Source organism: Apus apus, chromosome 8, assembly GCF_020740795.1.
Source record: "Apus apus isolate bApuApu2 chromosome 8, bApuApu2.pri.cur, whole genome shotgun sequence".
Classification (NCBI taxonomy): Eukaryota; Metazoa; Chordata; class Aves; order Apodiformes; family Apodidae; genus Apus; species Apus apus.
The window spans coordinates 506,446-529,993 of NC_067289.1; the positions used below are offsets into that span (position 1 = coordinate 506,446).

At 45.9% G+C, this 23,548-nt stretch overlaps 1 protein-coding gene across 8 annotated transcripts in view; it reads right to left on the reverse strand.

Annotated features, from left to right (window-relative positions):
• The window catches only part of MYO7B (myosin VIIB), a 59,968-nt gene that overhangs the window by 16,238 nt on the left and 20,182 nt on the right, over positions 1–23,548 (reverse strand). For 5 of the 8 annotated variants that reach the window (XR_007890151.1, XM_051625860.1, XM_051625857.1 and 2 more), the window contains 24 exons: positions 20,878–21,013; positions 20,501–20,661; positions 19,465–19,515; positions 17,548–17,685; positions 16,455–16,607; positions 15,871–15,969; positions 15,239–15,333; positions 13,733–13,817; positions 12,473–12,691; positions 11,293–11,400; positions 10,792–10,968; positions 10,051–10,260; positions 8,982–9,149; positions 8,626–8,706; positions 7,989–8,116; positions 7,214–7,340; positions 6,218–6,337; positions 4,702–4,875; positions 3,660–3,887; positions 3,059–3,226; positions 2,409–2,526; positions 2,191–2,317; positions 1,359–1,528; positions 342–523 (listed from right to left, as the gene is read on the reverse strand). Coding sequence is in view for 7 of the 8 variants with exons in the window: in XM_051625860.1 (XP_051481820.1) it covers positions 342–523; positions 1,359–1,528; positions 2,191–2,317; positions 2,409–2,526; positions 3,059–3,226; positions 3,660–3,887; positions 4,702–4,875; positions 6,218–6,337; positions 7,214–7,340; positions 7,989–8,116; positions 8,626–8,706; positions 8,982–9,149; positions 10,051–10,260; positions 10,792–10,968; positions 11,293–11,400; positions 12,473–12,691; positions 13,733–13,817; positions 15,239–15,333; positions 15,871–15,969; positions 16,455–16,607; positions 17,548–17,685; positions 19,465–19,515; positions 20,501–20,661; positions 20,878–21,013 (3,423 nt within the window). In the remaining variant the exon portion in view is untranslated. The remainder of the gene's footprint in view (positions 1–341; positions 524–1,358; positions 1,529–2,190; positions 2,318–2,408; positions 2,527–3,058; positions 3,227–3,659; positions 3,888–4,701; positions 4,876–6,217; positions 6,338–7,213; positions 7,341–7,988; positions 8,117–8,625; positions 8,707–8,981; positions 9,150–10,050; positions 10,261–10,791; positions 10,969–11,292; positions 11,401–12,472; positions 12,692–13,732; positions 13,818–15,238; positions 15,334–15,870; positions 15,970–16,454; positions 16,608–17,547; positions 17,686–19,464; positions 19,516–20,500; positions 20,662–20,877; positions 21,014–23,548) is intronic. The other 3 variants (XM_051625858.1, XM_051625859.1, XM_051625861.1) reach the window with 3 other exon arrangements.

The window sequence follows — 23,548 nt, forward strand, 5'->3', positions numbered from 1 at the left end:
TTCCCTTGACACGTAATATATGATCACCCATCAAATTCAACTGCAGACCCATTGCCATTAATTGCTACCAATTCCAGGTGCTGAAATCCCTCATGGGGAACAGACAGTTATTTTTAAAGGCTTTGCTTTTGTGCAATTGCAGCCTTGTCTTTAGAGTTTGGCCTAGGTTCAGATTTGGTTTCAGATAGGACAGAATGAAATGCTTTGCTTCAATGGGAGGTATAGAACTTGTCTGACTTTGGAGAAATAATTAACTTCCAGTTATAAATTCAATCATATTTAACACTGTTATTATCATTTATCTTCCAGTCTCTTCTAAGAGAGTGGTCAACATTTCTTACCAGCACTTGACTAGATGGTTTTGTGAGAGAAGGGATGATGTAGATCTCTTCCAAAAATACATTCCCTGTTTTTCCTGTCCTTTCATTCTGGGCAGAGATCCATCCAGAGTTTTCATCCAGCCTTTTATCTTTGGTAAGGATTAGCAAGTCTCCCTTCTTGAAGGACAGGATGGCAGAGTCTTCTGGAAAACAGCATAAGGGAGTAGTGTTCAGGCTGGACAGTCCAAGAAATGCAAAGGGATTGCAATGTGAAAGACAGGACTGTTGTATTTTGAAGGCCTGAATTCAATTAGCAACAGAAAGTGATTTGTGTAAATGCAGCTAATCATCCAGCAACGCTTCAGAGAAGTCACTTAAATTTCCTCTGACAGCCTGATTTTGATCCACTAAGAGCAATGGCAGAACTCTCTTTGATTCAGATGGACACTGAGTTTGTGTCTAAAACTGGGGGCAAAGCATGGAAAGAAACTCACTGCTTGTAAGGAATCTCTTCTTGTCTGTTCCAATCAACTACATGCCATAGAAACTGCCAGTTTACAACCTCTGTGAAACTTTCCTGGAAAGTATTTACAGGGAGCCCAGATCCAACTTCCTGCTATAAGCAGGCTGAGTTGTTGGATACTGTAACTTCTAAATAAAATATACAAAGGAATAGAGTGGAGAAGGAATGTGGATGTTTGCATGTCTTGAATCAAGCTGCCTTGTTGTTTTGCTGATCACTAGGCACTCCTCCTGGAGCAAAGGGACTCTTGCTGAACTTCTCCCAGCTCCCTTTGGGCTCTATCATAGAATCATCATAGAATCATCATAGAATCACAGAATGGTTTGGGTTGGAAGGGACCTTAAAGATCATCCAGATCCAACCCCCTGCATGGGCAGGGACACCTCCCACCAGACCAGGTTGCTCCAAGCCCCATCCAACCTGCCCTTGAACACCTCCAGGGAGGGGGATCAAACAAGTGCTGTGGGTTCTCTCCAGATTTCCTTCGTACCCTGTAGTAAAGTGATAGGACTTACCTTGGGATTTTTTCTCATACATTGCCATGGCGAATTGTGATCTCTTCTTCAGTCCTTCCAGGAACATGACCACCAGCTCAGCAATGACAATGCTGTTTACAGACGTCAGGACAAACTCCTCAGCACGAAGGGTGATGAGAGTGCAACTCTGTCCAAATGACTTCACTGCCCTGTGTTTTATTCAAAAGTTTGTTACCAGAGCACCTGAAAAACTTACAGACCCATCTGCAATCACAGCCAAGCCACCTGCACCCCCTTGCAGAGAACTCCCTCACAGTGAGCAGTGGTAGTTCTTGATTTACCTCATCATGGGTTGGTAGGTGTTCAAGACACTCTGGAACCCACCATGTTATGTACAAAACTGCTTAATGAGACAAAAGAATACTGCTTTTAGAGTAACTGGGCAACTAATTAAAACTGTGTACCCTGAGGAAGCCAAAGGTTACCCTCTTTCTCTCAGTTATCCTGCTCAGGTCCATCATGTCTGAGGAGTACATGAACTCCCAGCATGTGTAAGAGACAGCAGCTTTATTATGCAAGATATTTGGGCCATTCTGGGCTTGATGCCTGCCTGTGCTTCCTTCTACCTTCCTGACTAAGTAGGATCATCTTTCCTTCCACCAGCTGGGTATATTAAGCCATTTCAGTGTTTCCTTTCCAGGCTCAGAACTTGTCCTTTGCTTCCCAGCCCTAGGCTAAATCACCTTTCCAGGCTCAGATCAAATCACTTGGCAGGACAGCGGAGAAAGTCCACATCCCTCCTATATGGAAGAGTCTTTTTGAATACAGGCAAAGATGCCTTCTTCAGATCTTGGCTTTCTGGAGCACTCACCTGTTGGTGTGGATGCCTGTTATCTCTGGGAAGGTGAGCTCGAGGAGCCTCTTTTCTGACTCATCCAAGAAGCAGATACCTTTCCAATTTATGGCAACTATAAAGTAGTTCTTGGGTAAACTGGGACCTGAAAATGCAGAAAATAACTCCTTATCAATGCCATCCAAGTCCTCTCTTGATCTTATATCTGTCCTCTACTCACAGGCTCTAGACATTACCTGAGAACTTAGTAACTTCAAAGAATCGAGAAAAAAGCAAAGGCCACTGGAAACGAGCAAAATCTACAAGTTGTTCCTTCACAGCCTGACGGGAGAGACGGTCCTGTGTGTATGGGGCCTGCAATAGCAAAAGACACCCAAGGTTTTCTCATTAAAATTCGGTTTGCAAATCTTTTGATCTACAAACAATAAAGAGCAGGTCTGATCCCAGAGGTTCCCAAGCCACATGCAGCTGAGGCTGCCCACAAGCATGTGGATCTCAAATTTCCCTCAGATCTCCCCACTGACTGATCTGTTCAGTCCAACACAATTTGGGTGCTGTGGAAATAATTCCTGTAACCCAGCCAGATCATTCCATCTCATGCCCATCCTGACTTAATTATCAGATGTGGAACAGAGAGCCTTAAAAGACACTCTATTCAGAAATGTAAATAGACTTTTTTTCATTGTGTTTTCAACCCTGTGGAGCCCTACACAGTAGAGTGAGTGGCAAGTTCTTCACTCTCCAGTCTTAACTAACTACTTGGGATATACAAACAGAGATGTTTTTCCTTCTTCCCTCAACAGACTCTTTATAAGAGGAAATGGTGAAAGAAGCAGAAACTTGTCCTTGACAGTGGTTACCCAGCAGTGCCAGACAAAGCTCTTACCTTAGCATGTGCGTAGGTTATAAGGCTCACCCACTTTTCCATGGGCTTGGATCTCAGCTGTTTCACTGGGATATATTCATGAAGCACCTTCTGCACAAGTTCATTGTGGATGGAATCTCCAAATTGGATGTAACAATATTTTGCACCTATCTCCACCAAATCCTCCTCCTGAAAAAATGGATTGATTAAAAGAGGCCTAGAAAGATGTCACAGATTCCAGCCAGCCTCCTCCAACCTTGAATTTAGGAACCTCCAACGAATTTAGGAATAGGGTTTCTCCATTTTTGTCTGGATAACTTGACAGTCATCAAGCATAAGGAGAGAGAAACTTCATGCAATCATAGCATCAAAGAGATTGTTATCAAAGCCATTTTAAAAGGACCTAAACTGCACCTTTAGCCGTGCCTACAGCTGCAACATGAACTGAAAGTTGCAGAAACAAAACAGGTATTAATTACAGCTGCCAGTGTGCCAATGGTATGATCACCTGCACAGGTGGGAAAGGTTCATACCCATGACAAATTAATTCATCTGTTGCTTTTTAACATGGGAAATGATAATGTAGCTCCATCTCTTGAGGAGGATGAAGAAGAAAACCCACCTTTTCACAACGGTACTCTCCAAATCGGATGCCACGGATTACTTGGTGGTAAATGAGGTCAGTGCTGACAGGATCCACCTGGGAGTTGTGCCAAGGGGTGAAGATTTCCTTTCGGAAGTAGAGGCGCCAGGGCGCGTGGCGTTGGTGTGTGCCCCGCTCCTTCGCCAGCTGCTCGCACTGGGAGATGGCATCCAGGACATGATCTCGTCCCCCACCCAGAGACCACACCTAGAACACAGGACACTGCTTTGGATCTGAGCTAAGCATAACAAACCCAAAACTCCTGCTCTTCTGACAGAACGAGAAACCTTGAGAAGGTAAGCAGAGGGATGTGCAAGTTGTACTTTGGTAAATACGTTTGGGTTTTATGCACAAGGATGGTCTTGGGGAAAATAAGTTAACACAAAGCAGCTCTGGTTTGTAATCTTTGGTTTGTATCCTTGAACTCTGCTCATCCCCTGTATGCACTAAAGTGCATTTGCCCATGCATGTGTTGCTGCAATCCAAACAAAAATGCCATCTGTGAATGAATTTCTTGGCAGTTGGTGCCTCACCCTGAGCACCAACCTGTCATCCTGCTGTGTGTGTCTGTTCGAGGGCATCACTGTGAAAAAAAAAGCACAAAGGCTGAAATGCCAGCCTGTGAGCTAACAGCAGAGCCCTGGCAAGATCCCTTGTGTGACAGTCCTGCCAGCCCCCCTGCCCCAGCAGCTCTGCAGTGCCACATGCCTGCCGGGCAGGGGGCACAGAATGTGGTGGGGGGACCAGAGAGCTGCACTGGCCATGGGTGGGAGCAGGGACACTGGTCAGGTGTGTGACCTGGCAAAGGCAAACCCTCAGCCAACTGGCTGCCCAACAGAAAGGCAAAATAAGATCATCAGGTCCTGTGATTCAGTTGGGAGTGGGAACTGATTTGGTCTGAGCATAGGGCTGGGATGGGGGTACTTCCAGGATTCAGGGGGAGTCCTCAGTGGGGCTGGGTGGACAGCAGCAACTCCACAGAAAGAGAAGAGAGTTTTCTTTCTGTTTTTCTGCACTTTACCTTATCAAACACAGCAATGTAGAGTGAAAAACCAAACACATCCTTCAGTTTGGTTTTATCTGCTATGAACTGGCAGATCTCTTTGGCAATGGAAGCAGAGTCTGCAGGGACAGTGATGCTTTGGCCATTCATGAGGGTGACATTAAACATAATGGGTTTCTTCTGCTTTGTTGCCTGTAAGTCAGAGTCAAAAGAGAGAAACAAATTATGGCCAAACTTTACTTGTCTGTGAGGAGTGAAGAAGGCTGAATGAAGATTTAAGAGCTATACACACTCTACACCCCATCCAACAACCTTTAAGTGAATCTCCAAAGCCCACACAGTCTCTTCAATGCATGGTGAACCTTGAATATAAATTACATCCCTGGAGCAACACTGGAATCAAGTTCCCTCCTCCCCCAGCTCAGGGGAGTTGTTTATCACATAACAGTGTAGACAGACTTTTTGTGAGCCTGATCACCTTCGGCTTCAGCCTTCCAAACATCAGTGGAGATGTGGCCTGCAGCAGGCATTTTTGCTCAGGGAGAGGTGTGTTAGGCAATGGGGTCACTGAGATTTAGGAGGGAATTGAACTGATGTCTTCTTATAAGGGTTGGTAGAGTGGGGGAGTGGTGGTGGTGGTGATATAGATGTGTCTGTGACTTCTAATTCCTAGGGTGACATTTAAAAGAAAGGAGAGGGTGATGATGTAGCCCTATTATACACACTTCATCCATTTTAAAAGCTGAAGTCCTGTTCTTTCCACAAATGATGGTAAGAGCTTCCTTCAGGAGGTGGTTCTGGCTCCTCAGTGGATGGAAGCATCTCCCTGCAAATCATGTGTTGCAGCTTTTAACTGACATCCTCCACTGGATTTAGGTTAACTGAATAGCCAGAAAGGTATATCTAAGAAGATGTCCAGAGCAAGGTCTTCAGTTCCCTTGTGCAATTGGTTTCCATTATTTGACTTAAGACAGGTGAGTAAATACAATCCAGCATAAAATCATAGAATCACCAAGGTTGGAAAAGATCATTAAGTCCAACTGTCAGCTGTACAACCCCTAACCACTAAACCATCTCCCAAAACACCACGTCCACCAGTTTTTTTAACACCTCCAGGGATGGTGCCTCCATCACTTCCCTAAGCAGCCTGTTCCAAGGCCTCATCACTCTTTCTGTGAAGGCATTTTTTCCTAATATCCAGCCTGAACTTCCCCTGGCACCACTTGACCCCATTTGCTCAAATGCAAGTCAGTTGTATTTAAATAATATATTCAGGCTGCCCAGGCACTGACTGCCACAGAGGTGGTGTCTCACACAGCTGAGAAGACAACATGTCCCTTTAGAGGTGTTTTTAGCAAAGAATGGCCAGGCAGAACCTTTGGAAAGACTGACTCCATCCCCTTCCAAAACCTAATAACACATTCCCTAGTTAGTTATGCAAATGAAGTGACTTTTCCAGGCACTTTTCATGGAGGAGAGGGTGGTGGATAAATGACACATATCAATATAAATTATCAAAAGGGGAGTTGACTACCTGAAGTTCCAGCCAGCTTGGAGGTTCAGTCCGTGCTCCGTTGACATAGGTACGTCTCAGACGTTCAGCACAATATGGTGCATAGCCTGTGGGCCCGTGGTGGATGAAATTCAACAGGTACTATAGGTACAGAGCAGCAGAAAGAGTTAGGAAGCACTAATCCTCATTAAACACAGTGACCTTCGAGTTTACCGGCAAGTACTAAAGGTTAGGGGTGGGACTAGTGTTGTGGAAACAGAGGCTTTTGACACCAAGTTTTCATAGAATCATCACAGAATAGAATCACAGACTGGTTTGGGTTGGAAGGGACCTTAAAGATCATCCAGTTCCAACCCCTCTGCATGGGCAGGGACACCTCCCACCAGCCCAGGCTGCTCCAAGCCCCATCCAACCTGCCCTTCAACACTGCCAGGGATGGGGCAGCCACAGCTTCCCTGGGCAACCTGGGCCAGGCTCTCACCACCCTCACAGGAAATACCTTTTTCCTAATGTCCAGCCTGAATCTCCCCTCTTTAAGCTTCAAACCATTGCCCCTTGTTCTCTCACTACACACCCATGTAAGAAGCTCTACCCTAATTTTTTCCCCTCATTCTCCAAAACTTTTGGACTACAGAGAAAGGCTGTGTCAGCCTATTCTCTGTGTCAGCCTATTCTCTGTGTTAACTGTGTGATTAATATTAGACAGTGGAGGCTTTCTTCTTTTGATTAGGTTAGAGCAAAGGTTAGTGTTTCCAACTGAAGAGACAGGTTCTTTGCAGATTGCAGATCTAAACAGAACCAACTTATAGGGCATGACATGAAAAAGTGAGCACTGCAATAATTTATTTAAATTCCCAGCTCAGCATATGAGATGAGACAGTTTCTGCTAAAATCACAGCACCAGCTCCTATGGCAGCCAAACAGTTTATGTGGCTGTTTGTATCAAAACATCAAAATGCACAAGAGACCAGATCAGCTGAGGCATTTCAGCTGCTGTAGGAAAGGTTAGGAATGTACCTTCACAAATGTGTCTGAAGGAGGAAAGCAACCAAGGCAAAGTGACAGAAGGATCCAGCCTCGAGCATAGCTGCTCCTGTTGCTGTTTTCAGTGAGTTGTTTGCAAATCTGGCAATAAATCTCATCTCTGTAATAAAACATGTGAAAACAACAGATAATGATTCACTGTCTGAACTGTCTTTGGTGACATTTCCACTGCAAGCCTGGCATGACTGCAGCATGATGGAGTGGATCAGCTACTACCTGTAGTGAACCACAGGAGAAACTATGTCATGGCTCTGGCAGGAAAATGTTCAGTGTATACTTGGTGCCTCTTGCCACCCCTTGTTACTCGAGCAGTTTGAGTGCAATTCCCATGCTGGAATACCTTCTGTGACAAGTGGAGGGGCTCTACAGGGACAGTAATTGCTGGGTCATCTAGCCATGAAATGGCATTGCTGGCCCCATATATGTGACACTTGCTCTGAGCTCTCCACACTGTGCAGCTTGTGTCTTATGGCTCTTGTCTGTCTGTTGATCTGTGGATTTGGGATAAGGACAGGGAGACACCAGAAAAGGCAGTAAGCAAGTCATTCTGTGTCCCCTCTGAGAAAGGTGAAGCATTCTCCCATGATGTGTGTGGCCTACAGTCTCAGTTCTGTGTGACTAGCTTGGGCTTTCAGTCAGCAATCCCCAGAGATAAATTTGGAAAATGAACCAGGACTGCGGAAGGCGGGTGCTGGATTTCCTTAATGTAATTGGTGCCTGGTCCTAGAAAGGAGGTACAATCTCCTACCTGATGGCAGGGCGCAGGATTGCATTGCCAATAATGAAGTGCACTTTTTCTAGGTTGGACATAGGTCTCTCAGAGATGGAGCTGTCCTCTTGGAAAGCCTCCTCTCCACTCCTCAGCTGGTCTGTCACCTGAAAGAAACCAAGCAGAAACCCTGAGTGCTCTAGAAACCTCCCCAGTTACCGGGCAGCTCTCCCAGAAATGAGAGACATTCCTTCTCTATCTTTCTGACTAAAATTCTTTCTGCTCAGTGCAGGAGCAGTTAGAAACAGGCCACATTTCACCCTCTCTCAAGCTAACTCATAAAATGCAGTGTTAAAGCACTATTACTGGCTAGCAGAACTTTCTGCATGGCCCTCAGCACGTAGCAGTTCACAGTCTGCTCAGGGTTTGGGCAAATTGTTCTGTAATACCAACAATTCTCAGTAAAAAATGGTTCCCTGTGTCCAGCAGGAAGGAGCAGAGTTTATCTGCCCGAGGATGAGGGGCAGCACATGGGGGCAGTTTCAAAGCAAGAGCAGAGCAGCAGGTATCCCGTGTGCAGGGCTGTGCTGCCTTGGTGGGGGAACAAGTTTCCAGGTCTGAAGACAGGGTTCCAGGCAAAAAGACTGAACACAAGCAATTTATTTCCACCTCTTACCTTCCCTGTCAACTTGGATGACCGTTTCAGCTTCAGGGAAGAGATACCCTTGGAAAACTTGTTATCCTTTCTGCTTTCTCTCTGCAACACACATTACCATTATTAGCTTAATGCACAGGAAGAATGATTCATTAAGGAAGGAAAGATGCTCAGATGGAGATGTTTTTGTTTTGTTCCCTCCTGCCAGAAGGAGATGCAGTGTCCTTCCAGTACTGACAAGGGAGGGACCTTTTGCCTGTCTGGCATTTCAAGGACAGGAGCATGAAAAGAGTTCCTTTGCTTTTCTCACTTTTGGTAGAACAGCACAGCAACCAAGGAGAGCAAATGAAAATACAAACATAGCCTGCTCCTCTCACCATATTTGGGCCGTCATTCCTGAACTGGACCTGATTTTTCCTGCCAATTGTGTCATATATCTGTGTCATCACGGAGCTGCTTTTGGAGGTGGCATTCTTGGCAAACATTGCTGGCTCTGGCAGGTCCCCCATGAACCTCAGGATGACAACCCACACGACTAGAGAGGCCTATAGTGGCAGAAAAAGCACAGTCAGAACCTGCCAAGGCAACAAGTGGCCTCATGCCATGTCTTCCTCTTTAGATGAAGGCATTTTCATCTTTCACCCAGTCCAAGCTGTTAATATTGCAATTTCCTCCCACCATTTACACCAATAATTTACTTTCATGTGAAACAGCATGAGAGCAATGTTCACAACACTCTCATGCCAAAGGAAGAGCGTTCATCCCTAGTGGGCTTGTCAGATTTGCTCTGTGATTGCTGAGCCCTCACCACTCCCTTTGCTGGCACCTTGAAGGTGTACTGTGGTGAGGAGGAGGAACCCTGGCTGAATGATGCTCTGAATTTGCCCCCTGGACAGACAAGCAGTGGAGGGAACTCTCCTGGCAGCCCTCATGTCCACAACTAGAAAGCCAAGGAACAATGAAGTTTTTGCAGCAGGGGGTCTTTCATTCTGCAAGGCTGCTGAGCATCAGGAAAACTCCCCTTCTCAATCCCCCTCTAGTTCAAGAGGAAGACTGGGCCACCCATTCTGTCCTAACTCAGACCAGCTGCCTAACAAGAGCAAAGGGGTGGGTGAGCTTTTATGTCTCTTCTCTCCAGTCTGTTACTGCCCCCAAAGGGTATCTAGAGAAGTCAAAACAAGCCTCAGAGTTGCCTCTTAAGGCAGTCTAAAGGTGACCAGAGCTCTGGTGTTGGGTAGGTATCTGGGGGAAGTGCCTGCCTGCATGGTGCCAAACAATGCTGATGGGAACTAGTACTTTTGTACTAGAACTTAGGACCATCTGTGTGGCTCTGAAGTCCTTGGTTCCCAGGGCTGTGCCAGGGGTAGGGGAACCCAAGGATGAGGGGAGCTTTAGAAGCCAAGGCTCTGGAGGGAGCAGGTTCAACAAGAAGAAGGAATAAGATACCAGGACATTGTCCTTGTCATCATGGTAGAGTAGTGGGTGCCGCAGCTGTCTCCGGATATGTGTATGTGTAGATGACCCCTGAAAATAAGTAGCTGCAAACTTTGGGAAGGTGTACTCTTCCAAGCCATCTGCTTCCTCATCTAGCTCCACACTCATGGGAACCATGTCCAGGTCCACCTCATTCAGCTTGTTAGGCTTTGTTTCCAAGTCCTGTGCAGAACATGAGAAAGAAGCATGTTTTCTTTCTCTGGACTCTAATATTCTTACTATATATTATTTTTTCCCCTGTTTTTTTCTTGGCCATAAATCCTCCAGAATTTAGCCTTTCAGCTAACCCCAAAGCCATTTTCAGCTGCTACCAACAGATCATTTGGACTCAAGAGACTGTCCTTCTGAGGTGCATCCATTCCCAACTTGCAGCTTGCTTCAGGCAGAAAATCACTGACAACAGTCAGCAGAACATCTGGTTGGTGCCAAAATGGCACTATTTGGTGAGGGTCTGCTGGGCTAAAGAAGCAAATGTGTAGTAACTTCTAAAGATGCACAGTCCCCAATCACCATGTAACCAGAGCCTTTCGGGAACTCATCTTTGAATGCAGAGCCCAAAGAGGCATAACTTGGGTGTTTCTTTCACTGTACAAACCTGCATTAAACAGAATTGACCAGTGATGAAATTCCAACAAAGCCAATGGACTTACATGAGGGATGAACATGACCCATTACCAGCCTGCAACTCTGTACCTCAAAACCCAGAGGAGCCTGTCCTTCTTGGCCTCCGATCATAGAAGGTAAAAACCCAAAAATTTTGTCCACCATTTCTTGGTCACTGATAACATCATGACTCGTTGGTTTATTGGCAAGAGCATGCATCCTTTGTCTTGTTTCTTCCTCCTCTTTCTCCAGCATAGTCAGGTGTTCCTTTAAATATAGAAGCTGGTTAGGAATAACTGGAATATCATTCTGCTAGAATGACCAAGGGGTTATGACAGTGAGGTCCAGCTCTGCTCACGCAGTGCTGAAACACAGAATTCCTATTAGGAATTTCAACATCTTCCATCTCAGGGCTGTAGCAGCTGTGCATGTTTGACTAAGGTGCCAGCTCATGCTGCAAACAGAAATGTGCATGTGTTTGCCATGTCCCATTTCTAAACCATCATTACAAATCGGGTTACAACTATGTCTGGGCAAACTATCTAGTCAGCCAAGGAACACAGCATTCAATGTTCTTCCACCCACAGTTACCTTTTCTAATCTCATAGCTTCTTCCCTTGCTTTCACCGGTCCAAGGACTTGGATGAGACGTTTCTCTTCTTCCAATCGGATATTCCTGGCTTCCAGCCTGTGCTTGTTCTGTGGACAACAGGACCATTCTGTGACTGTTTCCAAAACTGCTGAGCCAGCTCCCTTCTGCCATTAACAAGCTGCCCAAGCCAGGACTTTATCCAACTCTGTTCTAGATTTGGCACTTTAGGGGACAGGCAGAATCCTGGAGGCTGCTGTTTGTACAGTGTTTATCCAGAAAGGAACCCACCGCAGGACCTCCCCACACCCTGGCCCACCAATGCAGCCAGTGCCTCTGGCAGTGCTACCATGACACACTGCCCCAGGATCCCCTTCTGAAGGGATCCCTAAGGGACATTATCAGGCCTTGCTGTAGAGATTGACCTTCCCTTGACTGATACACGTGTGCATTTCTCTTTTCTCCTCCTTTCTGTCAAAAACATTTAATGTTTTGATCTGTGATAATTAACACATAAAGCAAATGTAATTGAGGCTGTTTGCTTAAAACTCTTCTTTTGTATTTGATGGCTCAAAATAAAATATGCCAAAAGAAATTCGAAATTGGAAAGATTTTGGAAAGAATTGGAAAGATTGGAAAGGGGGGCTACGAGGATGATGAAGGGACTGGAACATCTGTCTGATGAGGAAAGGCTGAGAGACCTGGGGCCGTTTGGTCTTGAGAAAAGAAGACTGAGGGGACCTGATGAATATCTACAAATATCTGCAGGGTGGGTGTCAAGAAGGGGCCAGTCTCTGTTCAGTGGTGCTTGTGACAGGACAAGGGGAAATGACACCAAGTGACAACACAGGAAGTTCCACCTCAAAATAAGGAGAAACGTTTCCTGTGAGGGTTACAGAGCCCTGGGACAGGCTGCCCAGAGAGGCTGTGGAGTCTCCTTCTCTGGAGACTTTCAAGACCCATCTGGACACCATCCTGTGTGAGCTGCCCTGGGTGTTCCTGCTGTAGCAGGGAGGTTGGACTTGATGATCTTCAGAGGTCCTTTCCAACCCCAGTGATTCTATGATTCTTTGATTCTAAATGTCCACATTCAGTGCTATGCTATGACAACAATTGCTGGTCACTAAATCTCAACCAGAACTTTACAGGAACACCACTTTCATCAGGCATCTGTGAGCATACCTCCCTCTTCATCCTCTGGTAGACTCGGCGAGCAAACATGCCCCTTGCATATGCCTGTAGAACACACACAGCTTTCTTCTGCTCTGCGAGCTTCTGACGCACCAGGTAGCCACGACACAGGGCTTGAAGCCTGATGACACGAGCCCGGGTGGCTTCATACTGCTTGGCCAGCTGCCGGCTGCGGCAGAGAGCCTGCAGGCGCCCGAAACCCAGCAACACCTGCAGGAGGGGGAGGAGAACACAGTTACAATGGTTCAAAACCATCCAGACTGGAGTAAGTTGGAACGAGTAGAAGAAAAAATGCAGTAACGGGATAGACACTGGAAGGGGCTAATGTGATACAGCCCATTAGGCTTTGTTTTCTGTCAGTAATAGGCTTTGAAACTAGATTATGTAGAGGTCTTCTGAGGACCTGTTCTAGGGAGTGGCTCCAGGGAGTGACAATGACAGCCTGGGATTATGACAAAGGAAGGAAGAGCAGAAATTAAGCCAAGTGAATGGGGAATTAAAAAAAAAGCCTGTCCTTTGGAGAGATGGGTATGACAATCCCATGAGAAGCAGCAGAGGAGGATGAGGCAGAGTGCAGGACAACAGCCTGGCACTTCTTCAGGAGCATTGATGCAGAGTAGGAAATGTTTCTGACTGCAGCTGGCAGCATCACCTGTTCCTCACGAATGGGATGTATAGGATATATTAAGAATAAAAAATTAAACACAAATTTAAAAAAACAAAATTAAAACTAAAATTAAATTTAAAAATTAAAAAAAATTAATCACAAATACACAATATGTGAGGGCCCCCAATATAGTGGAGCTTTCCTCACCCAGAAAACCCACCATCTACAGAAGATAAGGCAATATTTTTAATCATGCGAGATCGATGTAATGATTTTTCCTGGTGATTTTTACAGATTCCATTTTCCTATAACGATTGTGGAGGATGCTTTGCTCATAGCATGGTGGTGATGCACAAATGCTAGCCTTGGCCTCCTGACTAGAAGTGTGTGATCACTCATATGTCAGGTGCCAGAGTCAGGCCTGCCAGAGGTTAGCTGGGTTACTGCTTCACCAAAGAGAAGAAAGGTCACAGGTTCAACCAGCCCTGAGAAGTCCCAGAGACCCTGCATGGATTTTACACCTTGCCAGCTTACCCCACCTCAGTTGTAAATTTCTTCATTCCTAATACTCCACTCAGTCTGGCAGGGCATAGTATATAAACACACACACACACACATATATATACACAAACACCACTTCTTACCATTCTGAACTCCTTCCTGCAGCAGTAGCCTCGCCAGGCTGACTGAATGGCTACAGCAGACTTCCTCTGCCTCAGAAACTGCTTCCTAAGCAGACAGAAAGGTGAGGTGACAAGCAATAGGTTATTTCTGCTGCATCTTATGATCATAGTGAAGAATAAGGTGGCCTTTTTTTCCTTTTGTGGGATGTCTGCAGTCTGATCTCAGCCTTATCTGTCTAGGAACACTAAAGCCAGGAAAGCTGCTGTTAAACTAACCAACTCAGTTCTCAGTAGACATCTTGCCAGGGCAAGTTTGAAGCTCAGCAAGGGCTGTTCTCCATGCTTCTGAGTAGCCCAAGTTCTAGAAGTGTCATGTTGCAGCAGAAAGATTAGTCTGGTCAGGTAATTTTGCACCACGTGCTTCAAAATTATCCTCTCTTACAGCATGTGTACATTTTGTGCAACCTGGTCTAGTGGGAGGTGTCCCTGCCCGTGTCAAGGGCTTGAACTAGATGATATTCTGGGTCCCTTCGAACCCAAACCAGTCTATGATTCTATGATTCTATGATTTTGGCCACTCACATGTTTTCTATGCTGATGGGAAGGCCAGAATAAGCTGTTTTGCCTGACACTTTCTGTCAATAAAGGCCTGAGGAGATTTCACCTCAGCTCAGCTCCTTCTGCAAGTGAAGCAGCACCATGAATCAGCTGAGCTCACAAAGTGTTTTCCTATTTGCTTTGCATCTGAAAGTGTTTAACTTTCCCTGGTAAAAGCTGTCCCACTGTGGCTGTCAGGAGGGGCACATAGCTCAGAGGGTTGAAAAATAAAAGGGAGAGAAGGTGTTTAGGGAGATACTCTGCTAGACAGCAGGCAGAGTTTGAAAAAAAGGGAGAAGGTTTAGGGAATTTCAGTCATGTTGTAGAGCTCTTGCTTCTCTACTGCCAGGAATACTTCTAAACCAAATCAAGATTCAGTCCTATACCATGGATCTGGTTGGCGAACATAGGATGAAAAAGTATAAATCATGATGTAAAGCATTTAATGAGGACAAACATCTACTTGACAGTGACTAATTTCATGTATGCAGATATTTTTAATTAAACCAGACAAAATGCAAGAATTGTGAATCTTTTACCAAGAGAAGGACTAGTTAGTTTCTATCTAATTCTCTTCCATGTCTTGTATCAAAGAAGCATCCTAAATAAGAGAGTCCTTGTAGGCCTGATAAGGTCATGGATTCCATGGGGCTTTCCTGCTTTCCAGATGCCTACTGTTTACTAGACATACTAAGTGACTAGACATAACAAGCATCATGAAAATCAAGAAACTGAGCCAGAACAAATCTTTGTGCAAAATCTGCATAGACCCACTGTGCATTGTTACAGGATGAGCACTGAATTTAGGGCCAGTGAAAGATACAGATTAACACAGTTCATACTAAACAATGCTTCACAGAGTGTGTTACACTGCACCACAAAGGTTACTGCTTCAAACCAAAGCAAATTCCCTTTTATAAGATCACTGACCTGTCCTTCAATCCTCTCATCACCCTCTGGATAAGAAGAACCTTATCTGTGAGTATATTTTGGCGTTGCAGCTCCAATATTGTATCATGATGATCCTGTTAAAACAAAGTGTGGATATGCCAGCTGAACAGAGACCTCCCACAGCTTCTGAAAACTGGGCACATGGGTTGAAAAAGGCCCCAGATGAGCATGATGTTATTGTGCAAATGCAGTGGGAAGAGTGCACACCACCTGATGACACCATTTCTGGCTGTGACCACAGACAAGCAGAGAATCTGCCTGCAGGAAGGCTGGTTTTACCTGGGGGAATGCAGGGACAAGGAATTCCCTGCAACAGTGTGCTGGTATCTAGGTTTTTCATGCTCTGGGCTTGAGCAGACAAATCATCCATTGCACTGTGCTGTTTTAGCTACAACACTGGAGCACAGGAACAGGGCCAGCCTCTTCTACACCAAGCTGTGCCCATTACATTACTTGGCCTTCTGTAACAATGATCCAGCCTCAGATTCAAGGGAGAGTTTATAAGAGAACACAGCCCTTCTGGGTCACCACTGCTCACAAGCAGGTCCAGCTGAACTGTGAAGCACCCAGTTTTTCAGGAGAAGAGACAATAAATTGCCCTTTCTACTCACTTTAAGGAAAATCTTTGTCCTTCCAGCTTGCCAGCTGTCATCCTTGCCCAGCATGGCTTCAGAGATGTGGATGGAGCTCTGTCGAGCATCATTCTTCAGCTGGTGTGCAAAAACATCATGTTAGGACGTGGTTGGAAACACAGAACACTACGTAAGGATCTACTGCCCTGCATTTCAAAGGGCAAAGAACAGAAACAGATGAGGTCTTGCAGACCTCTGGGCTGACAGTATAATGAATTCAGCTCAAATGTTCAAGAAAAGAAGGAACACAAGTGCATGGCCAGGCATTCCAGAGTTGAGGTGTGAGGAGGATGTTAGAGGCCTCAGAAGTGTGTGCTTATAGAAAAGAAACATCTGAGGGCAATGAGGATGCCACCCTGCCATGGTGTCCGTGAGGAGCAGGTCAAGGATAGCTGAAAGCACCTCCTCCATTTCAGCCAAGATGCAAGTGAGAATGTGAGTATTTGGCCACAGTTACTGTGATGACAGCTCTCAACTGTGCCAGGGATAATCGAAGAACTTACTGTGGGAGAGACTAAAGCCTCGTGAGAAGTTAGCCTTAAACCAAGCTTGTGCTGACACACCTGTTCTCGGAGAGGCGCTGGCAGGAGAACTCTGTACCTCTGGAAGAACTCCTCAAAGCTGTAGCGAATTGGGTAGCCAGCTTTCCTGATCCGAATGGTCTCCATCATCCCCGAGTACCGCAGCTGTTTGATACACAGCTCCCGGTCGAACAACTGAAAGGGGAAGCAGACAAGGAGGAGGCAGCACTGGAAGAAGCTGCACATGCAGCATTGCTCAGAACCTATCTAGTAACCTCCAGCCTCAGAGTACCTGAAAAATGACCTGCTATGGTTTATTTTAATTGCACTTCTTATTTCTTCACTGCCCAAAATGAATTTGTTACAGGCATAAACAAGTCACCCCAAAGGCTCTTAAAATTGGTGTTTATTGGCAGTGGAAACAGTCCATTAACTGCAGGTTGGCCTTCAATTCTAGAACTGCAATTTCAAATGAACAATAAATTCTTCATAGAATTTTGCAGGTGCAAATAACTGCAGTAGCAACTTGGACTCTTTGGGCACAGCCACACAAAGCATAGCACAAGTGCTGCTAGTTTCTTGGAATGCAGCTTAAAAATAGGCTCCCTGAGCTACATGCAGTACTTTAAAAATTGTTAAGTCACTTGACCAACACCATACAAGGCTTTAATGTAGAACTGGCTTGTGATCTCCTGAGCTCCAGCCAAGCATCTTCATGACAAACTCACTCCTGTTCTCCTGTAGTGTCAAATGAAGCCACATCTCCCCTCTCAAACACCAACAGCTCTCATATTCTCTCTCAGGCTATTTCATAGTATGATCATTCTTGGATCCTAATGTTTTTTTTTTATTTGTCCCCTCGTTGAGGGGCTATAAACTCAAGTTTTTTCTTTCTCTTTATGGGAAAGGCTTTATACAGCTCCTTTCAGGAACACACCTGTGTCCTTTTTTGCCCTCTATTACTCTATGATGATTTCAGAGATGTTTTTGCAAATTAACAGTGCTTTATCCTACCATCCTTTTTTTATTCCAGCTCTTGGCCGAAGTACAGGTGTAAAACACTACACAGCAGCTGACAGCTTTGTCTCATTAAAAAGTTTACTGAAGAGAAGACCTCGTCTTGTTAAAACATTACCAGTGGTTTCTTGTAGTCGTTGGGTTTGATGCAGCGGATGAAGAATGGCTGGCACTGCTCAAGGATTTTCATAAGCTTCTCCAGGGATTGCTTGAACTGTCCTCCCAGAGTAGAGAGCCTTTTGGTGGTATCCAAGCCCTGGGAAGAACAAGCATGTGCTGACTGCCACACCAATCACCCTCAGAGAGTCAGTTAATAAATCTTGATATTTTTGTATCATGTAACAGTATCGCACGACTGCCAGAAAAAAAATTGTTTATGTACATGGGAGATAAATCTGCCATCTGTATCTTACTCATTTGGGGTTATCCTTGTGAAGAAACCCCACTGAGCTCTTTCACCTACTTGCCACCCAGTTCTAGCTGTGAGGGTGGCTGTGGTAGGACAACCTCCACCCACAGGAGCCCACCTAGGCTTGTCTCTTTCAACCAAAGACATTCGGGGTAGAGCCTGGGTGCCAAGCTGTTACCCACAGGTGTGTACCTGAAAGGGTGGTGAGGTGGGTGGCCACTCCCAAGCAGTCCCTCCAGGCCAGATCTTTTGCTGCCATCACAGAGCTAACTAAGAACGCTGAAGATCCAGAGCACATTCCTTACTGATTAGGCTGACTGAGCATCACGCTCATTAACACTGCAGTGAGCAGTGAAAAGCAGACTTCCTGGAGGAGAAGATAAGAGCTACTCTAATTATGGCTGCATATAAAGTGCTTTATGTCTCACTGCTCCTGAGTTGAATTTTGCTCCCAGCTGCAACAATCCCCTAGAGGGATTGCACTGGGCTGCAGTTAGCTCCTGGCTCCTCCAGCGTCTCTGAAAGCACAGTTCCACCTGCACAGGTCATCACAATAGGCCTAAGCTTCTGCCTGTTTTAAGGACACACTAAATGATGGTGCAGACTCTGAGTAACAAAGGTGTCCACTGGCCTTTTACGTACCGGCATGGAGCTAACCATCACAGGACCATACAGCAGATTGTTTTGGTTTGGGATTTGGTGGGCTGTGGGGTTGTGGTGGTGGTTTTTTTTTGTTTTGTTTGTTTGTTTCCCTGTGGTTTTGTTTTGTTTTATTTTTATTCCCCCATGTAAATAATTTAAAGTTCAGTGGCTCCTCTCACTTTCGGGGTCTCTATAGCACCTCATTCTGCTGCTTCTTAGGTGTGAATTGCCCTTTCTAACACTCAAGTGGCCACCTCTTGTTTAGCTACGGGGCAAGGCTGCCCTCCAGTGACAAAACACTCGGGCTTCGGAAACCAGTTCCTGGCAGTGTCTCGGCAGCTCCGATGCATCTTAGGGCTACCAAGCATCTGTTTGAAGTAGATAGGAGACCAGCGTATGCATGTTTACACTGTGAAAAAGCAATGTGCAGTCCCAGATCTTACAGGCCTTTCTGCTGTACCAGTGAGTCCGTGGGATGGCCACAAACCTCTGAAGCCCTTGTGATCTCACACATTGTGTTGTTAAAGCTGCATTTGTTGTTGAGATGGTGGTGACTTTTCTCCCCTGGTGAGTCAGGCGAGCAGCCCAGAAACCTCAGGATAGCGAAATTTATTCTGGTAGTTCATTCACTGTTCTTTTCTGTAGCCTGGTTCTTAGGCTTCCCAACGGTGGCCCAACCTATTTGTAATTAATAGGGGTATTTCAGCTGACTTCTGTGCATTTTGAAATGGGCAGTAGCCTACATTTAAAATATCTCCTTTCTTGAGAGGCTGCTGTACTTTCTAAATGTAAGGAAAAGGGTTGTTTGGTTTTTTTTCCATAACACAACCTTATTTATAGAGACAAAAATCATTAGAGCATTAGAGCAACGTAGATAGACCTGATGATTAATCTGCAGGTATTCATAGCATTTAAGAGATGCTAAGCCAGTTCTCTGTTGCTGCTTGTAGCACTTCTGACATTCTTCTCCCCCAGGATGTTTACCTGTCCATGGCCAGGTGTTCTGGACAGCAGAAAGCCACACTGAGATAAAGACTGAGGAAGAAAGGACAGGATCAGAAAACAATGCAGGGAGAACACACAGATAACAGGTAAGATAGCAAGCTAACGTTTTGTTCCGTATCCTTCCAGGAAACCTTAAAGATGTAAACATTAAAAGCAAAAGTACCTGGAGGCAGTGATGACACTGCCTAGTTAAATGCTCAGTGTGTGAGAGTTGCAGCAGGGCAGAGAACTTGAACTCTGCCCCATGCTGTTTCAGCCTGATGGGCTTTACAACCCCAGTTTCACCAGGCACAGGAGAAAGCTCCCTGCACCACTAGAGACAGATTGTGGTGCTAATTAGTCATCATGAACTTTGTCACAAAGCCTCTGGGCCAGAAGGGAGAGCTACAATGACAGCAATATGCAGGGCAGTGAGGCTGTCTGCAAGTGTCACTGGGAGCAGCAGACAGAGCACCCTTGTGTGACAGCACAGCTATTTGTCCTTTGTGCTGGCCGGCCAGGGGAGGAGGCCAGGACCCTCTGCCTGGAGCCCACTCAGACCCCTTGGTGTTGTGGCCACAGGGCAGCACGGCAGCCATTCAGCTGCTGGCTTCAGGACAGGAGCTGGCTTTGCAGAGGGTTCTCTGGTGGGTGCCTTGTTCCATTGCAGTGAACCTTCTGAATTGCAGTTTCTCCCTGCTAACTCACACCCACCCTGGTGGTGTGGATGCAGTATGGATGCCCGGGGAAGACACCAAGCAACCAGTTGGCGACAGCATGTGGGGATGCCAGCCTGAAGGCATGGCTACACACTTCCAGGGGGACAGTTCTGGGAGACAGGACTGACTTTACACTTGTTTACAGCATGAACACCAGACCCTGACTCTTTCTGCAGATTCCTTTGCAGAAATGAGTTGCATGAAAGGGACAGGGATTTGCAGACAGTGCATAAGAAAGAGGAGGTCAAGAGCAGTCACAGCCTTTCAGAAGGGAGGAGAAAGTTGTTGTTTCTGCAACCTACTGCCAGTAAGCCAACCTTGTAGGCTTGGTCAGCTCCAAGATGCCGGATAGTCCCACGTCCCAGACTAGGTGGAGTTGTTTCTACCTGGAAAATCTCTCTCAGGAATTTGTTTTTGGAGGAATGAACCACTTGCATGACATTAGCACTCAGTGTGTCCCGATTTTTCTCCAGGAAATCTGTATGACGGAAACAAACAGTCATCTCTGCTGCTTTCTGGCTCTATTACCATTCCAAAATCCCCTTCATTTACAGAAACTTGCAGATTAGTTGAGAGGAATCCTCCTGGCTTCCTGATCTGACTTCAGATCAACACTACCCTGGAGCACCACACATCCAGGGCAAGTCCTTGCCTTTCTCTTCCCCCTCTGTATCCAGCTGAGATAGACACTCACCTTTAGATTCATAAAAGACAACCCCAGCAAAATGGTTGATGCCAAACTTGGTGTCATGGACACTCTTAGGTGGGATGTAGACTTTACTTTTGCCGTGGAGGGAATTGATTTTGATGAGCATGGTGGCATCTGTGCCCTAGAACCAAATACAGGCAAAAAAAATGGAACAGTGAAGGAGATTTCCCCCAGCACTGACTTATGCTCAGGGAACAGATAGAAGAGATGCTCAGAGATAACTAAATCTCAAATTCTGCCCCTTATTTGTGTAGCAGAGGAAAAAGTAGTGCCAGAAGTGTCTTCTCTTTTACATAGATCCTTCTCTCACACATCAGGACAGAACACAGGACTGAAGCATAAGGCCTCGTGTTTTAGGGCCGTCCATAAGCCCCCAGGACATTACCAATGACACCAGCTGTGCTGAGAATTTCCCAGATCTTTGGACTTTGAGCCCGCCATGCTCTGCTGGGGCATGCTCCTTCTCCCAGGCAGGCACAGTTCTTCTGTCACTCCCCAACTGGTGAAGGACTCAGAGACCCCTGGAAGAAGGCGGCCCTGAGTGGGTCCCAGTCAGCGCACCCAGATGAGGACTTGCACAGGCCAGGAGGCAGCTGGGGGCTTCTCTTCATGGGGCGCATCCCCATCTTGTTGCCTTGTGCTTGTGAGGCCAGCTCTGCTCACTGGCCTGTGCTAGAGTAGTGAGTGTTTGGAGCTTGTAACAGGTGCCTAGATGCTTCTGCTGATGTGAAGGTAAGTAACTGCTCAAGGTGTGCACAGGTAGATGACCTGTTGGGCCAGGTGGCTGAACTAAAAGAAACAGTAGCAAGGCTACGTGGCATTAGAGGAGCTGAGATGGATAGAGATAGATGGTTGCAAAATCATTATCCTTTATCAGATACCACTGACAACAAGACACCTTGGACCCTGGTTACCCATAAAAGCAGGACCAAACAACATCCCCCATCCCTTATGATCAGTGCCAAGAACAGATATGATGCTTTAAGGTCTCTAGACACTCATGAACAAGTACAGAATAGTGAAGCTCCACCAGTGCTTCCAAAAAAGTGAAAAAAGTGTTACCAGGCACTGAGACACCCATCTGCTGGCTTGACAAAGAATTGTGTGAAGTTTGTTGCCTCCCAAGAGCAAAAATCTGTGATGTTGCTGAAAGGGTGCCACAAATTGTGCAGACCACTGACTACAACTTGTTACTCTTTGATGTGGGTATGAATAGGAATCTGAGCTAACTCAAGGCAGAGTATAAAGCTCTGGGGGCACAAATTAAGAACACTGGGGCCCAACTTATCTTTTCTTCTGTCTTGCCAGTTACAGGAAAGGGGCAGCAAGGTATAGAAGAATAATTAAAATTTTCTGGCCACATAATTGGTGCCATTGCAAAGGTTTTGGCTTCTATGACAGCAGGACATTCTATGATGACTATAACCTGCTAGGGTGGGAAGTAATATACTTTTCTTGAAGAGGCAAGATAACCTGTGGGGCTGGGCTGGGCAACTTGGTCAGGAGGGCTTTAAGCTGAAGTTTGCAGGGAGTGAGGTCCAACACAGCCATGTGTACCCCATTGCAGCCAGTGGGCAAACAGAACAGACCAACCACAATGGGAACAGATGCTCATCAACTAAGTCTCTGAAGTATCTGTATAACAAGGCAAGAAGCATGGGGACTGAACAGGATGGACTAGAAATCTGGGTGCGGTCACAGGGCTACGATCTCATTGCAATTACAGAGACATGGTGGGAGAGCTCACGTGGCTGGAATGTGGCAATGGACGACTATACTTTTTAGGAAGGATAGACTGGCAAGGCGAGGTGGTGGAGTTGCTCTTCATGTGAGGAAGCAACTAGAATGCATTGAGCTTAACCCGGGGGGAGACAACAAAAGTGCTGAAAGCTTCTGAGTAAGAGTTAAGGGACATGCAAACATGGGCGATACTGTTGTGCGCATCTACTACAGACCACCAAACCAGGAAGAAGTTGTTGACAAGGCCTTCTTCAGGCAGCTGGAAGTAGCCTCAAGATCATGTGCCCTGGTGCGTGTGGGTGACTTCAATCACCCTGATACTAGCTGGAAAGATCACACTGCCAGGCATAACCAAAAGGTTCCTGCAGTGCATAGACAACAACTTTCAGCTGCAGGTGGTTGAAGAACCAACATGGAGAGGTGTGATGCTGGACCTTGTATTAGCAAAGAAGGTCTGGTTGCAGATGTTAAGATTGGGGGCAGTCTTGGCTTTAGTGACCATGACATGTCAAAATCCACCTGGATGCATTTCTGTGTCCTGTGTTTCTATGGAAATGCTCTGCAAGGATGTCTGATGATGATATCAGATTGTAATTTCCCTTCTGCTCTTCTGTTTGAGATGCCTGGCCTTTGCAGAGTGACATTTCCTCACAACAGTGACATTACCCAACTAAATCTGTCCTCCAGGAGAAGAAAGAGCAAGTTGCAGCCCACATCAACAGCACTACAATACTGAAACTACATGCAAATTCAAAGATTTCCTGGGAAGCCCTTGAAAAATATTCTGGACTCCTTCCTTCTCTGTCTGGAAGAGCTGTAAGAGTTTCAAGAGTGAGGCACCAGGGAGAGCACACTCCAGCAGAGACTGAAGCATCTGTAGAACAAGCTAATTCAAAAGGAACATCTAAGACATGTA